The sequence below is a fragment of the Leptonychotes weddellii genome, chromosome 1 (assembly GCF_054177405.1).
Source record: "Leptonychotes weddellii isolate Sample4059 chromosome 1, ASM5417740v2, whole genome shotgun sequence".
In the NCBI taxonomy this organism is placed as follows: Eukaryota; Metazoa; Chordata; class Mammalia; order Carnivora; family Phocidae; genus Leptonychotes; species Leptonychotes weddellii.
In genome coordinates, this window is record NC_138369.1 from 188,098,463 (window position 1) to 188,114,335 (window position 15,873).

At 50.3% G+C, this 15,873-nt stretch overlaps 1 protein-coding gene across 1 annotated transcript in view; it reads right to left on the bottom strand.

Annotated features, from left to right (window-relative positions):
* The window catches only part of DSCAM (DS cell adhesion molecule), a 482,198-nt gene that overhangs the window by 107,025 nt on the left and 359,300 nt on the right, over nt 1–15,873 (bottom strand). The window contains exons 9-12 of the mRNA XM_081819866.1: nt 14,784–14,980; nt 13,629–13,725; nt 12,857–12,985; nt 4,078–4,245 (exon numbers count right to left, since the gene is read on the bottom strand). Of these exons, the coding sequence (XP_081675992.1) occupies nt 4,078–4,245; nt 12,857–12,985; nt 13,629–13,725; nt 14,784–14,980 (591 nt within the window). The remainder of the gene's footprint in view (nt 1–4,077; nt 4,246–12,856; nt 12,986–13,628; nt 13,726–14,783; nt 14,981–15,873) is intronic.

A 15,873-nucleotide genomic window follows, 5' to 3' on the forward strand; every position in this document is an offset into this window, starting at 1 on the left:
TGAGGGGAGTCGGGAGGAGAGTGCTGGACAGTGAGAACCCTGCTTCGTGTCGAGTGCATCGGGTGTATGATAAAACCCCCATGCACTTTCACACGAAAATGCCCTGGGTGGGGCGCCTGGGTGGCTCAGTTGGTTAAGCGACTGCCTTCGGCTCAGGTCATGATCCTGGAGTCCCGGGATCGAGTCCCGCATCGGGCTCCCTGCTCAGCGGGGAGTCTGCCTCTCCCTCTGACTCTCCCCCTCTCATGCTCTCTCTCTATCACTATCTCTCTCAATAAATAAATAAAAATCTTAAAAAAAAAAAAAAAAGAAAAGAAAATGCCCTGGGTGTGGTTGCGTTGGAAAATGCTGTTTTCCAACATTAGGTAAGGATGCTGTGCAGATGGTATGATTCCTTCTTCACTAAGCTCTGGGATGGGATATATGACAGGAATCCAAAACCCAAATTCCCACCACGGCAAGACCTAAGTTAGGGATCTGTAAAATTTTTATGTAAAGGGCCAAATAGTGAATATTTAGGCTTTGTAGGCTACGGGAGATCTCTGTTACATAGTCTTCTTTTTAAAATGTAAACCCTATTCTTTGCTTGAGGGTTGTAGGGGGGATTTGGCCCATGGGCTGGAATTCGCTGAACTCTTAAATGAAAGAAGGGTGGGATGATGATTAATTGAGGGGAGCTACGGCCAGCCTCAAGTTAACCTCTATATACTTGGCTCCAGCTGATGGGTGCCAAGCAGGCACTCAGGAGGAACTCAAAATTTGGATTTTGATCTGAATTTTCCCGATTTCAAAAACTGGTGCCTAAATCGAACGATTTGCACTACAGTAGGGCAGACCCAAGCCAAACAGATGCTCAGGCCTCCTGTGCTGTGGGCTGCAGTTTGTGACCCGGGACAGCCCCAGCCCACCGGGACAGGGCTGGGAATCTCAGGCTACTGGCCCCGATGATTCCTGCAGGCTTAGAGCTCCAGCGGGGTGTGCCTTCTTCCTCCACCTTCCAAAGCCCTTCCCTTTTGGCTTCCTCTACTTTTCTTTCTTTATGAGACCCTTCAAAATTTCAGTGCAAATACATTCTACACACACACACACACACACACACAGAATCACTGTCACACCCTTCTAACACAATCCAGTGAGGCATCTTTATGAAGATTCCTCCCACATGAGATTTCCATGAAAGATCTGCCTTGTGCCGGACACACATGAAGAAGGAAACAGGAGCAGCCTGTAGCCCCTCATGTTGAGGGGGCCACAGCCTCACCCAGGACCCTGAGGTCCATGCAGAAAGGATGACATGCCTCAAAGGCCATTGTCAGAAGGATTCCTACTTAGCAGTGGGGGAGGAGGCACTAATGTCATCCAGGGAGACCCTCCAGACAGAGGGCACGGCACACATGCAGAGGACAGGGGGCAGGAAGGGGCCACAGGAAGTCGAGTGCAGCTTCAAAGCAGAGGGGGTCGGGGAAGACCCAGACCTAACCACTTCACAGACACATTTTCAGCTGGGTATTGAGAGATGTCCCCCACGCCTGAGACTTGGGCACTGTATTACCATAAAAATGAGTGGGTCTACAGCTTCCAGGAGCTTCCATCTGAGAGAGAGATAGTCTGCTTGAGAGATGGCCTTAAGGCAAGTGGGCAATAAGGATGGGAAAAGGTCACCTTGAGATGACAGTAGCTCCCCAAAGCTGTGTCGTTGGGTATCCCTGCTGGGGAGTGTTGGCAGCAATCCATGGCCACTGCAGGCAATTCTGATGAGGGGATCCTTGGCCAGGACAGTTGCCCTACCTTCTCCGTGAGTCACAAGTAAGAAAACCTGATTTCTTCATGTCAGCCTCAAAACCAATGCACCAAGACAAAGACAAATCCTGTTTTGGAGCTCCACTTTGCTCTAGCTGCTCCCCTCCTTGCATTTTCCCCTAGCTCGTCTGAATAGTGAGTCAGAGAGGCTCTGTGGGGCCACCAGCAGCCGGCGCGCAGGTCGAATCCCAGAGGCCAGCCCTGGAAGTCAAGAGGGTGCCTGCAGAAAGCCCAGGGAATGGCACCACAGGTCTGCGCCGGGCTGGGAGTGGCTCTTCACCTGGCCTCCAGGCTGGGGAGCGACGTTGCCATGGCAACTGTCAGCCGCAGCAGGGGCCACCGAGAGCCCAAGAAAAGGCTACCGGGCAGGGTTCATGGTGGCAATCTGGAAGGCAGCCACCAGAGGCACTACCGGAAAATACAGTTCTCTTGAACAGGATGTCCAGATGGAGCGCAGTCAGAGCAAGGGTTAAGAAGGAGGAGAAGCTTGAGGAGTGAGTCCAAGATTACATTTGGGGGGCAGCGTCTCCTCCCTAAATATATAACGTGATGAAATCCCAGGAAGTTCGTGGGCTGTTTAAATATTTAAATACGATTCTATTTCTGCAGGAGCACGTTGACACTCATTTCTCACTTGTTTCTGAGAAATACAAAGTACTTGAGAGCTTGCATTTCTTTCCCCCAATTATCCAGTATGTTTGTGGTGAGGAGGAGAAAGGCATCATTATGTCCATTTTGCAGATGAGAAATCACATAGAGTTTCTAAGCAATAGAAATGGCTCATCCTCAGACACCCATGAATAAAGCTATCCTATCACCCGCCCGTAAAAACAATTTTCAAGAACCAATGTGTTCCCAGGTGGAGAATGAAGTGCTCATCCCCAGTGCGGGAAGAACTGTCTATTTCAACCCACTTCCTTGTGGATGGTATTGACTACACATAGCAGAAGAGTGAAATGTTTGTATTTGTTTTGGTCCAGCAATCCTACTACTTGGAATTGAACCTAAGAATAATCTTAAGTGGCAAAAGACAGACCGCAGAGGATGTTCATCACAGTGGCATTTATAGTAATAAAAAACAGAAAAAAACAGACATGTCTAATAATATAGGATTTGTGAAGTAGATGGTGGAAGATATCATTATGAATTGTAGGCAAGTACTTAAGGGGTATATAAGAGTGGTGACTTTTTGGAATGCCATTAACGAGGGTCGAAGAGAAGGGGGTGGAAGGAAGGAAGTCAAGAACAACCCTAATTCCCCAGCTGAAAGCTGAAACAAACCTCTCGTGGACTCTCACTCATTCGGGGATGATCACATTAAACCTGGTGTGGAGGAAGGGATCTGAGTCTAAATTTCCAGTTTCACTGCAGCGGTACGTAGTGGCTGATTAGCTCTGATTTCTGGCAGGGAAAGAAAAGCCAGGTTTGGGGCTCCTAAGAGATAAGCCAGGCCTGGATCCTTACCTTTCCTTCCCCAGGGCACCTCAGTGGCAGCTGGCTTCCTCCTCTCCCGCCAGGATGTGGGTTGACAGCCAGCCTTCACTGACACTGCCTAATGGCTCAGACCCCCACAAATTGGTCAGTTCACCCCTGGTAGCCAAGTGCGAGTGTTGGAGGGAGAATGCATGCGTGCGTGTGTGTGATGAACGATTCAGTAAGTGATAGCACCACACCCACAGGTAGCCCTAGGTGGTGGGATTAGGGAAGCGGTTTGGCCTTCTTCAAAACGCTTATCTCTATCCTCTAAATTTTCAACCCTGAATATGAAATTCTTTGGAATAGGAAGAACAATAAAGTTTACTATAGAAATATTGACACTTCTAGTCAATAAAATATCGTCTACCGCTGTCCCCCCAACTCCTCACACACAGAATATTCTTGCCATTTCCTAGTTAAGCCATCCACTCACACCTGGATTGCACAGGGCCTTGGGCAAGACATACACTCATGGTTCTCCTGTCAACCCGGATTCCATGATCCAAACAGAGGAAATGTAAAAATGGCCCAGCTCTTTAAAATATCACCAGACTGGTAGTCTCCTGTGTCTGTGTTTTAATTCTTGGATATGAGAACCCTGAACGAAGTTGGAAGAACAGTGCCTTCAAAGTAGGAGGCAGAGCGCCGTCTGCGTCTCTTAACAGGGCGTGGTGCTATGGAGAGCACTCTTCAAAAGGCCTCCACCAGGCGCAGCCCACGGCCTGATTCTGTGTTAGCCATGTGAGCCCCGGGGGCCAGCTCCGGGGCTCCGAGACATGGGCCTCGCCCGCTCACACGCACCTGCCTCATCCGCGGTGATGGAGAGCTCGTTGCTGGGCTCGCTCTTGCCAATCCGGTTCTTGGCGTACATGCGGATGCTGTAGGTGGAGGAAGGGTGGATATCAATGATGGTGGCCGAGTTCAGCTGAGGGGAAACATCTTTGGTTCTCTGAGCAGAATCCCAGGAGTCTTTTGGGTTTTGTTTTTCAAAAAAGAAGAGATAGAGACGTGAGTTTTTTTTCTCTGCCTTCTGAAAGTTCACAAGTAGGAATTAAACATGCACACGCACACGCGCGCACACACACAGGAAGGAAGAAGGAAAGAATAGTTACAACTCAAAGAGAATTCTCAAAGCAATGCTCCCAGCGTGCTGGTGGGTTGGCCATCAGAGGGGGACACTGCACACTCATTACCCACGTTAAGGGGGACAAGGGCTGTGGGCAGTTAAGGTCTGGGGGGACGTCTGAGGCACTGGTGGGTATCAAGGAGGAAGGCGCGCGTGTCAGTGAATTGGGAAACGGCCACATCAAGGCACTCATTGTATGAGATAGTAAAAGGAATTATGGTTTGGACACTGCCCCCCACCCACAAAAAACAAAACAAAACAAAACAAAAACTCTGGTTCTAAAAGGTATTTGAAAACCAGCGAAACCCCTAGCCATGTCAGATCCTTCCTGTTCTAGAAGCACAGCAGTCAACGTGAAATACTTACGTAAAAACTAATCTCAGTCTCCAGCATAAACACTTAGTCTCAAATACTTTCTTGTGGGAAATATTTTCAACCACGGCAAATTTTCACAAGAGCACAGGCCTCATGGGAAGAGTTATCATTGAATATGTGACAATTTGTACCTGCTGGGTTTGGGGCTTCGACCAATGAGGAGCAAACGGTTCTCCTTTCAGAAAGAGTTTGGGTGGTTGCTAACCGGGGTTGAGGGGTCAAGAGATGCTGTCAGTTGTGGGAGAACAAGAACCTCAAGTGGTGCACAGAGATGGGGCTTATACAGCCCCACAGTCCCCGGTGTCCTCTTGGGTGGCCCTCACCACCCGTATAGGAACCTCACTGAGGTTCTGTGTTCCCAGCTGGATTCTGAGCTCCGTGGCAGCAGACACCATGCTTGCCATGTCCACTGCCACGTCCCCGGTGTTTGCACAGTGCCTGATGCCCAGCCGATGATGCATCATAAATGCATGTTTAACAGATGAATACATAAAGGGCAAACATACAGACCTCTGAGCCCTGGGGAGGGTTCGTTTCCCCTTCCACGTTCATGATGAGCATGGAAGTTCAGAGGGCTGGTCTGCCTACAGGTAGCCATAAATATTAAGAGGTCTTCTGGACTTGTACAAAAATGTGTCTCTTCCAGGCTGCCTTGGAATGCTGTAACTAACCGGGGAACAGAGCATAATAAAGACTGACAATGACTCTTCCACCTAAAAGGAAAAGTATCACTTGAGTCAAGAAGATTGAAGGTGGATAAACACTGACATAGAAAAAGAAGATGCTACAAAAAAATCACACAGTAGAAGAGGAGAAGAAGGTGATCCGACAGAGGACCCTGAAGTGGGGGGGATTTAGGACCAGTGGACTGACACATAAATATGGACCCTGTCCCAAAAGGAGAAAGCCAAACCTTCTGGAGAAGACATCTAGGACAAGAGAGGAACCTCAGGCTCTGTAAGGTGCAGAGAAGCGGCTAACCAGTAGGTACTTGTAGTGGTTGTTGGCTCTGCCCCGGGCCACAGGGAGGTTTCTGGAACTGCCAGGTCCATGAAGACATGGCCATCTTCACCGAGGTTGTGTCTGGGAGACAGCAAAGAGGCCCGAGGAGGTGTAGTAATGTCCACTGACCGCCTCCTCCTCCTGCCAATCAACTCACGAAGAGCCCATGGGGGTGTGGCCAAGGCAAGGGGTAAAGGGCAGGAAGTGCAAGGTGCTTGAAGAAGGGGTGGTGTTTTTAGCTTCTTTCCTGCAGTTATTGCACTTTGATAAAAAAAGATGATGTCAATGATCATGATTATTAGAATAAGGTTCAGAACAACACAGGAAGGATTTTGAGCTAAAGATCAAGAAGATGAGAAAGAATGCTTTATCCTGGAGGATTTGAAAGTAACTGAATGGAGAAGGAGAAGAAAGCCTACTTAAATCCCCAGACACCTTCTGGCAAATGATACGGCATCAAAGGAGGAATAAAACAAGGACGTGACTACCCAGAAGAAAAGAGGATAGGGATCGGAAATACTGTTTCTGATCACAGATGCTGATGTGCAGACAGGCAGGATGTGGATTATTAGCAAAGTGTGCTGGAAAATGTAACACTGGGCATTATGAACAATCACAGAGCGATCTTGACACTTGGGAGGATGGAAATGCAGATGGAAATGCAAGTACAACTGGGAAGGGCGTATCACAGACAAAATAAAGAAACTTGGGAGTAAGTCCCAAACAGAAATGCATGCTTGGGAATCCAAGAGCTGGAGGATGCACGGAGAGTGCTGGGAAGGGCATGAACAGGAAGGGCAAGAAATGACATTGTCGGGGGAACGTATCACAGGTGTCCTTGCCCTGTGGAGGAGGGGGACAGTGCTTTCCGGATGCAGAGAACAAATACGGTGTCGAGGAGGGCTTATAGTTCACACTGGAAAATCCTTCACAAGGGGACTATTTACCAAGGTGTGGGCTGGGCTAGAGATTCTCAGCACCTAGCAAGAGTGGGGAGCTGCTCCCTCTGGGGTCAGGAGGGCCAACGGGAAGGGGCAGCATTGCCGGAGTCCAGACAGGGCTGGGACCGCAGAAGAGGGGCCCCTGACAGAACACAGTCGCTGCCAGGATCCTTGTCTGAATCATTCTTTGTGCTTGCCACCGGGCGAACCCAAGGGGAGCTCAGAGGGGGAAAAAAAATCTGCATGTCGTAGCCGGTGGAGTTCGGCTCCCAGAGCAGGGCAGACAGTGGGTTTGCAGGGTTGCATCTGCTCCCCTGGCCCTGTGCTAGGCATTTTATAAACATGACTCCTGCGGTCCCCAAATGCGTGGGCACGTCGGAAACACCTCCGAGTTTTGTGACCTCTGCTTTCAGACCCACTGAATCAGAATCACTTCGTAACGGTGCCCAGAAAACCACGCTTCACAAAGCCTCTCTCTGGGTCATTCCTATGCACAGCTAGAGTTTGGAGCGCTCTATCTGAATGAATTATTACAACATCCTGGTGAGGTAGGGATTTTTATTTTCCTCGTGAAGGTCAATAAACGAAGGCCTGTTACATGGCTGGCATGACGTGCGGCCGGGGTTTGACCTCACCTGTGTTACCCTGAAGCTCAAGGTCATTTTCTGGTAGCATGTGACCTCCACATAGTCCCTGCGGGACACCTAATGAGACTGGATTTCAATTTTCCAGACATCTGCTGAACATCTCGTATGTTGGGAGGCAGACTGACAAGGCTTGACTTGGCTTACTGACCACGAGTTTAGTCAAGTGCAAGGGAGGGGAACAGAATTACTGTAACCCCTGTGAGTATGCAGGGACGGAAGTGATGAGAGCCGTGCAAGAGCAGACTTGGACCCTGGTTTAGAAAGGAGATGTCAGGGGCGTTCCCTGAACCAGTGGGCGGGGTTCCCTGACATGCCCCAGAGAGACCGGTGCAGGAAGAGGATGAGGGAAGTTCAGACTCACATTCCTGCCTCTGAGATACCCAACAACCCCGTGGGAAAGGACTGAGGGAGCCCACAGGGACCAGGGTGCTTGTACTGGGTGCTCACTGGGGACCCCCACTTGGGGGTCTGACATCCCGAGTCAGGGGGATGGCAGATCACCAAGGACAAACATAAGAAGGGAAGATTTGATCTGAAGAAGTGTTAGAAGCCAAAGACCAGGAGGAGTGAGGGTGACCAGAAGGATGTTCTGGAGACAAAATGATTCTAAATGTTTAAAAATTATGAGGCAGCTCGGGGAAGGACCACTCCTATTGCCCTGGTTACTAGAAGGGAGACACAGGGCATAGGGAAAGCCTCTTCTGCTCCATCTGCTCCATGGAGGAGATAGTCTCAGGGTGAGATGGGGAAGGGGGGCTCGAGAAAGAAGGCTCTGGAAGATGGCACTTAGCTGTATAAGAGAGTGTGTGCTTCCTGGGCCGCATGGTTACGTTCTAGGACAAGAGCGGGTCCCAAGGCACTGGAGCCCCCTGGGCGATCTGTGAGGCACTGTGTGGAAGGAGACAGGGCCAAAAGGGGGGATGTGGGCACAAGGCAGGCTGTCTTCCAAAGAGGGGATGAAGGGGATGCCGCAAAGCGCCTGAGGAGCTGGAGGCACACACGGGGTGAGATGCTGGGATTGGGCGGCGAAGGGGTTCTTGTGTCCATCGAAGGGAGAAGCAGTACTCGCTAGGAACCAAGTCACGTGGCAGCCAAAGCCACGCCACACAAGGCAAAGTCGATGATGCGGGCAGGACCGGATTGAGAGGGTCAGGGGGTGGTCATAGGAGATACAAGTAAAGGGACTTGGGATGTTTTATTTTTCCTGGCAAACAGGAAAGCAGGAGAGTCCTCTGTCTTCAAATCCTGCAAGGGGTCTCATTTGACCACAGGGTTTAGGGGTGGGAAGAGGGCCACTGGATTCAGGAAGGTCTGTTTCGGTGCATGAAATGTAAGAACTTGTGACAGTCATGGCTGGCCCAAGGCAGAACTGCTTTCCTGGGGCTAGGGAGTTTCCATTGTTGGAGCTGTTCAAGCACAGACCGAGTGGCCCCTTGCAGGGACCCACTCGGTTACAAACGCCAAGTACAGCAATACCTTACGTCCTTGGCAAATCAACAAAGAGTAAAGGAAAGTGTCTTGGGTATGATTTCATTGCTTGACACAGAGGATGAGGGTCAACAAGTTCACAAATGTTTATGAAAAGTCTCATATGTGGACTGTTCACTGTTGGGGATGCAGGGTCGTAGCACAGGGCTCCTCAGACACTGTCCCTGCCCTGAGGGGTCACAAGAACCCTCAGAGGGACAGCTTCCCAGTAGGGGAGACAGATGTTAAACATCTTCCCAGTAGAGGATCCAGGTATTCAGTAAGCATCCACAAGCCCACTAAATGTTCCAAGGCAGACAGGATGCTATATGAATAGAGGAAGGGGCACATTATAAAATGGGTGATCGGGGAAGGCTTCCTGGAGGAAGTGACATTTAAGCTGTGATTTCAAGGATCAGTTTTCTATATACTCAGCCTATAAGTTGCATTAGCTTAAATTATAGTTGTCCTTTTTATATACCCAAAACTTACCGAGGAAGAAACTAATACATGAAAAGACTAACGTGATATTTATGGCAGTGAATACCATTACCGCCTGCTGCCCAGGCCTTTCAAACTGAACGCAGTGGAGGGTCAGGAGGGCCCTGCTGGTGACGTGAGGTCATGGAGTCAGACCCACCTGTCCCATGGGCTCTTCCCCAGTGACTCTCCTGGAACCGATTCTAACTCAGACTGGGTTAGACTCGCTCCAGGGCTGTGTGAACCTCTCAGCCCCGGCCCTGTGTGCGGTGGAAGGACAGTGTGAAGCATGGATGGGTTCTGACTGCAGCCAGGTCATAGATAAGGAGCTCTCCGACGTGGGTTGTGTAGAACCCGCTCAATTTAGAATTCGGAAGTGCTGTGAAGATGATTCTTAGATTTGGATCGCAGGTAAATTAAACGCCCTGAGTATTTTCTGAGTGCTCCTCACGTGGCAGGCATTGTGCCGAGTGCTGGGATCCAGGAGCATGTGACCCAAGACAGCAGAGTTCCTGCCTCTGGGGAAGTTTCACGGAGTGCTGGGGTGCTGAGGATTCTCAGGTGGAGGGCACAGACAGTTTTAGGGGCATTTGATTTAGAAGCATGTGTGCATGCCAGACTGATACTCTAAGCCACCATTTAGAAGACGTTGGCTATGTGCCAGACACTGGGGACATGCTTTAAAGCCACTCCCTTGTTAAAGAGTATTCACCAAGTATGCACTGAGGGCCCCCAGTGTGCTGGGCTGTGCTACATGTTGGAGGAATGGGTTGGGGGAAAACTAGGCCTCGTGGCACAGGAACTTGCAGCCCAGTGGAGAGGACCCATGGATCCGCGGTCACAACCATAATGGCCCTATTCCAAAGACGGTACCCTTCTGCGGAACCCGTGGTTAGAACTTCGACATACCTTCTTGGTGGACGCAATTCAGTCCACGACAGCATCATAAAAATGTCAGTTCTCCCTAAGTTAGTTAGCAAAGTTGATGCAATCCCAATAAAAAAATGCCAAAAATGTTTTTATGGAGCTAGACCAGTTGATCCTAAGGGTCACATATGGGAAGCTAAGAAAACGTCAAAAGGCAGTCAGAAGGGCGGACTAGCCCTGCCAGAAGTTAGAACATGAGAAGAAGCCTCCACGATTAGCGCAGTGTGGTGCTGATGCAGTCATAGACTGATAAAACGATGGAATAGACTAGAAAGTCCAGAAATGATGGAGGAGCACAAGGAAAGCTAGCCGGTGACAAAGTTGGCATCTGAAACCACTGGGGAAAGGTGGGCTTTTTAATAAGTCATGTTGGGGCAGCAAGATTTCCATCTGGGAAAAGATCAAACTGGACCCGTGTCTCCCAGAATACACAAGAATCAAGTCCAAATGGATCAGAGATCTGAATGTAGGAGCGAGAGAAAGAAACCATACAAGTAGAAATCAGGGTGGATTCTTTCATAGCCCAACTGTAGAGAACAGCTTTTCTAACTTGACTCAAAATCCAGATGCAATAAAAGGAAATGTTGATAAATTTGGAAAAAAAAAAAAAAAACCATAATCACAGAAACAACTGTATGATCGCCTGTGACAGCCCAGCCAGGAAAGAAAGGAGATGATGCTGTAGGAGCACGTGACGGGAGGCCTGGCCTCGGGTGTGGGCAGGAATGCGTCCTTGTGGAGGTGACATGAGAGGTGGGGTCTAAGAAGCAGGTGGGAGTAAGCATGGGAACCGCGTGGTCCAGGGAAGGGGGTGGTCTTGCCAAAGGGCAGCCTGTGGCCTTTGAGGGACTCCTGTCCCAGGGAGATGCTGTGGTGTCCCATTTCACAGCGGGGAATGCTGAGAGCAAGGGGCCAGTGAAGGCACACAGATGCTGTGGAACCAGCACCTGGAAACAACCGGTTCCCCCAAAGACAGGGAGGCACTGAACCGCTCCCCCAAGAGACCCCCCAGGCACCCTTGCCAAGAGCACAGAAGCCCGCCACCCTGCAGTTATGCTCAGCCAGAGAGACGGTGGGGGCCTCCCCGCCCTGGGACTCTGTGGACTGTCCCCACGATGTGCGTCTGCCTGTCTCTGGAGTTCTCCACGTTACGGTCAGCGTCCCGGCCATTCCCTGCTAGAACCTGCTTGCCTCACCTAAGAAGTGTTTCCTTGACTTCAAGATGAGTGTCTCAGAACTTGGAATTCCTTGGCTCCTTCCTGACCTGCGTCTCTACAACAAAGGCAGGTGTCCTCTCTTCCCTTTGGCCCCGGGGAAGCTCCCGCAGAGTCCCGTTTAGGCCAGCACTGTCTTCACTAGCTCGCCGTCCCTGCGTCCCCTGCCTCCGCCCCGCGCCGGCTGTCCCACTCCCCGGGGACCGTGCCACTGGCCGCCCCTGCGCTCCGCTCTCTGAGCTCCTGCAGGCCCCGAGGCTGTGTGGCCTCACTGCTGGGACTCCATCGTGACTCTGGGCAAACGAGCCGCTCCTCTGTGCATTCCAAACGCAGCTGCATTCTGCAAGGCTCAAGTGCTCTTGCTAAAACCACTGTTCCGGGGGTGAAGCAGGTTCACACACGCTGCTGGGACACTGCCCCCTCGGCCGGCCGTCCAGCCCCTGCCACTCCCTGTCCCTTCCCTTGCATGCTGGTCCTGACACCTCCCTCACTCAGGGCCTGCCTCCAGCTGCCTGAGCTTCCTTCTCACTACCGCCTCCGCCCAAATATACTGAGTAGGTCACCACCGGGGAACCAAAGTCAAGTACGGTGCCCAGAAAGTGCAAAATAAGGCTACGTGGGAGGTCTGTTAACCCTACACATGCTGGTGCTGCTCTGAGTCCTCCTCTCTTTCATGAGACACAAAGTCCTGAACAGAGGCCACGCTGGTGGCCTTCTACCCTCGGCCTGATGGATCCTGCAGTTCCAAGTGACGCTAGCACCGCACTTTCAGGGGAAGAACAGACACACTTGTTGTGGTCCTGACCCCCGAGTCTGTTTTATTTATGGCCCCTCTGGCCCCAGGGAAGCAGGTGATGCTCTGAGCAGAGGCAAGTGCCCCTGGACTGTCCCTGCGGCTCTTCCGGAACCTCCCTGCAGGATCAGTGCGCATCTCCACATGGAGCAGCTCTCCTGTCTCTGCAGAAACTGGGCCTACAGACTCCGAGCTCAGCCGACACCCAGGCTCTAGTCAGAAGTCCCTGTCTAGAGCAGCCCCCCCCCCCGGCTGAGGAAATGGGACTTGAAGGACAGCAGGGGGTGGGGGTGGGGGTGGGGCAGAAAACATAACACGCCGCTTGCTGGTCTGCAGCAAGAACGCCAGGGTGGCAGGTGGGAAGCAAGCCTGGGGTCCAGAGGGAAAGAAGGGAGGGCTGAGGCAGAGCCGGGCCCCTGCACACAGACCCCACCCCGCAAAGGAGACGCGGTGTGCTCTGAGCAAGGAAAGACAAAATGGTAAATAGAGACCCCCTCCGAGTTTCCTTGAGGCGGGGTTTATTCGTACAGGTAATCACGAATAACCGAGGAGAACAAGAAAAGGGCTTTTTGAAGTAGAAATAAAGCTGGAGGAAATAAAGGACTTACCTGATTTATTTTTGCATTCAATATCGTAGCCCGTAATGGGGCTGTTGCCGTCAAACCCCATGGTCCACCTGAGGGTGATTGTGCGTGCTTTCACGTCTTTGATCTCAATTTCGGGAGGGTCTGGGGGCTCTGCGCAATCGACAGGAAAACCTGGGCTTAGTTCAAACACGGCTCAGACAGAAGACACGGTGGAAATGCTGAGTTCGGCTCAGAAAAGCTTTGTCAGCCTTTGACGGTGGCTGACCCCTTTACCAGGAAACATTTTTTCCCTAATCCCATTTCGGGGAGGAGAAATTGCACTTTCCCAAACTGCCCGGTGTTTGCAGCAGGGCTATCTGGCAGGCTTTTATGGCACGGCTGGGCCAAAGCGGGATGTGGATTAAATGTCACTCTTCTGGTTTGGAATCCAGAACTCAAAAAATATTTTGGCTTCCAATGTGAACCTTTCCTTCTCCTTCGGATCGCCTAGCACAAGGATTCCCACCATTCAGCTAAGCAGGTGCACTCCTGCACTGGGTGCCTTCAATGGGACTACGGGGTCATCTGGCCCAATTCCTTTCAGGACTCTGTTCCCTGTGTTTTGGGACTGCACTGTGACACAGTCACGGGTACTGCAAAATACTGTTTTAACACCAACTTTGAACATATTCAAGATTTTCTGGGAATCAGGAGGTGCTACATAGAAAGCTGAGCCCACCACAGAGGTCCGAGCCTGAGCATACACTTACTGTCCTAAAAGCAGTGTTTTCCCCCAGTTCGGTCTCCTTCCTACCTTGCACTGTGAGCTGAATTATTCCACGGTCCTCCCCATAAGAATTGATAGCATGACAGGAGAAGAAGCCAGAGTCTTCTCTAACAGTTGGCAAAATCTATGTGTAAAGCAGAAAGAAATCCATCTTATCCAGTAGCATGGAGTGAGGACAACTAAAAGGGCTTTTGGCTGTAAAAATCTCTCCACTCCCACCCTTCCTGCATCCCCAACACGTGCCCCTGTGCATGCACGCACACACACACACACGCGCGCACACACACACACACGCGCGCGCGCACACACACACACACACCCCTGAGAGCAAATTATCTCCTTGCACTTGTGATGGTGTAGATGGACAGGTTCGATGTACCTTGTCAATGCTAGCTTCCAGCTCATTAAATGGGATGTGTCATTTATGTAGGATGCCATGGTCAGGTGGATGTATATTCCACATATGCATTTATTTTTCTCGTGGTGTGCCTTTAGTGCCCGGAGAAGCAGATCTGTAAATCCTGCAGTAAATGCTTGGTCCTGCAGGACCCTCATTAGAGTTCTCTCTAGAAGGACCCCAGGATTGGACCTGCGCATGACTCAATCTCAGCGTGTCAAACACAGGGCTTTCTTTTTTCCCAGATGTGATGCTACAGCGTCCCTTCTCCCCCTACTAAAAACACCACTCAGTTAATTACCAACAGTACTAAAAAAATATAAGGGACTATAATACTTTTTGCTAGCTTTTGTGATCCTCTATGAAGGACAGAAGGTTTTATATTGGATTTTTCCCAAAAAAGCAAAACATGTTTCCTTATAAAGCCTATCTAATTTCTGTTTCTGCAGGATGTTAAAACAGGTGCACAGCATAGGAGGTCATTTCTCCAGGATTATCTGTCATTAAGAGACTCGATTTCTCCCATTTTTTTTTTTTTTAATTACAGCTGGGTTCCCTGGCATGCTTGTCATCATTTTATTCTTCCTAACACTTAAGATCAAGCACTATTTTTGTAGGTGACTCAGTAATGTCGCTGTAAGGAGAGGGAGAGAAATGGTGCGTCATAAATAAGTCCTGAAAGATTATTTGCTGTTTATCACCCACAAGCACCCACTTAGGTGAAAGGGCAGGATTATCCTGCCGATGAAGTTAGATTCTGATCTGTTGTGTTCCCCGCGTTTTACCTGCAGAGTAGAGATCACCTCCTCTCCCACCTCTTTGGTGGACACGAGGTAACGGGCCATCTCAGGGTTAATGATCCGGTCTTCCTTCTCCCAGCGGACTATGATGGGTTTCTCACCATGGGCTGCACAACTCATTTCTTTCTTCTGACCCTGAGTGGCCAGGGTCGTGTTTGGATAGGACGTTATCATCGCAGGAACTGAAAACCCAAGAGGGACACGACTTATTTGGCAAAGCAGCATTCTTGATTTCCCCACCGTAACACCGGCTAAATCATGCTTAAAGAGGGGTTTCTTTGAAATACAATGTATTCAAGAAACAGCGGAGCAAGAATCATGAACAGAAGAGAGGGAAGGTGCCAGAAAAATGAAACCTAATGAAATGAGCCCTCAGCTCATTCATTCAGAAGGTGCTGCAGGATTTCATATTCGAGGGAGTGTTGCTTTCCTCCCAGCCCACCGCGGGCACACATGGGTCGCGGAGCATAGCCCATGTCCCCTCGGACACATAGAGAAATGATTTTACTTCTGAATAGACTGGAGAGGGGGCTTTCATTAAATGACAGTTTCTAACTACCATTTTCAATCGTGGAACTCTGAAACCTTACTAATCAACTTAGGTTGGGGCCCTGATCGCTGCTGACCCCTCCTTGAGGTGACTTCTGGCTATGCTTCTCTCCCACAGTTGTTACTAACTGTCGCGGTCACCTGGAGACCTCAGACCCACCCCTCTCCCATCGCATGGCAGGGAATCTCATCCCCAGTTCGCCAAGAAAACAGAAAGCTTTATTTGTGAACTTCTCTAGTACCCCCTCTCCCACCGCAACATTAATCTAAAGACCTCATGCTTGGCACTACGCTGGGTGACTTAAGACCCTGCTCCCATTCCACACACCACCTAGAAATTCAGGGCAGCACAGAACGAGTACAGGGGCAGCACACACTGAGCTTATAAGAAAGTAAGAGAAATCCCGGAGACAGAAGTGGATGTTGAAAGACAAGAGGTATTAGCATGCTGGGGCCCTGACTACCTGCGAGAGAGGGAGTTAAAAGTGGGCCCTTCAAACCAGGTTCCTCAAAGGGCTCCACCTTC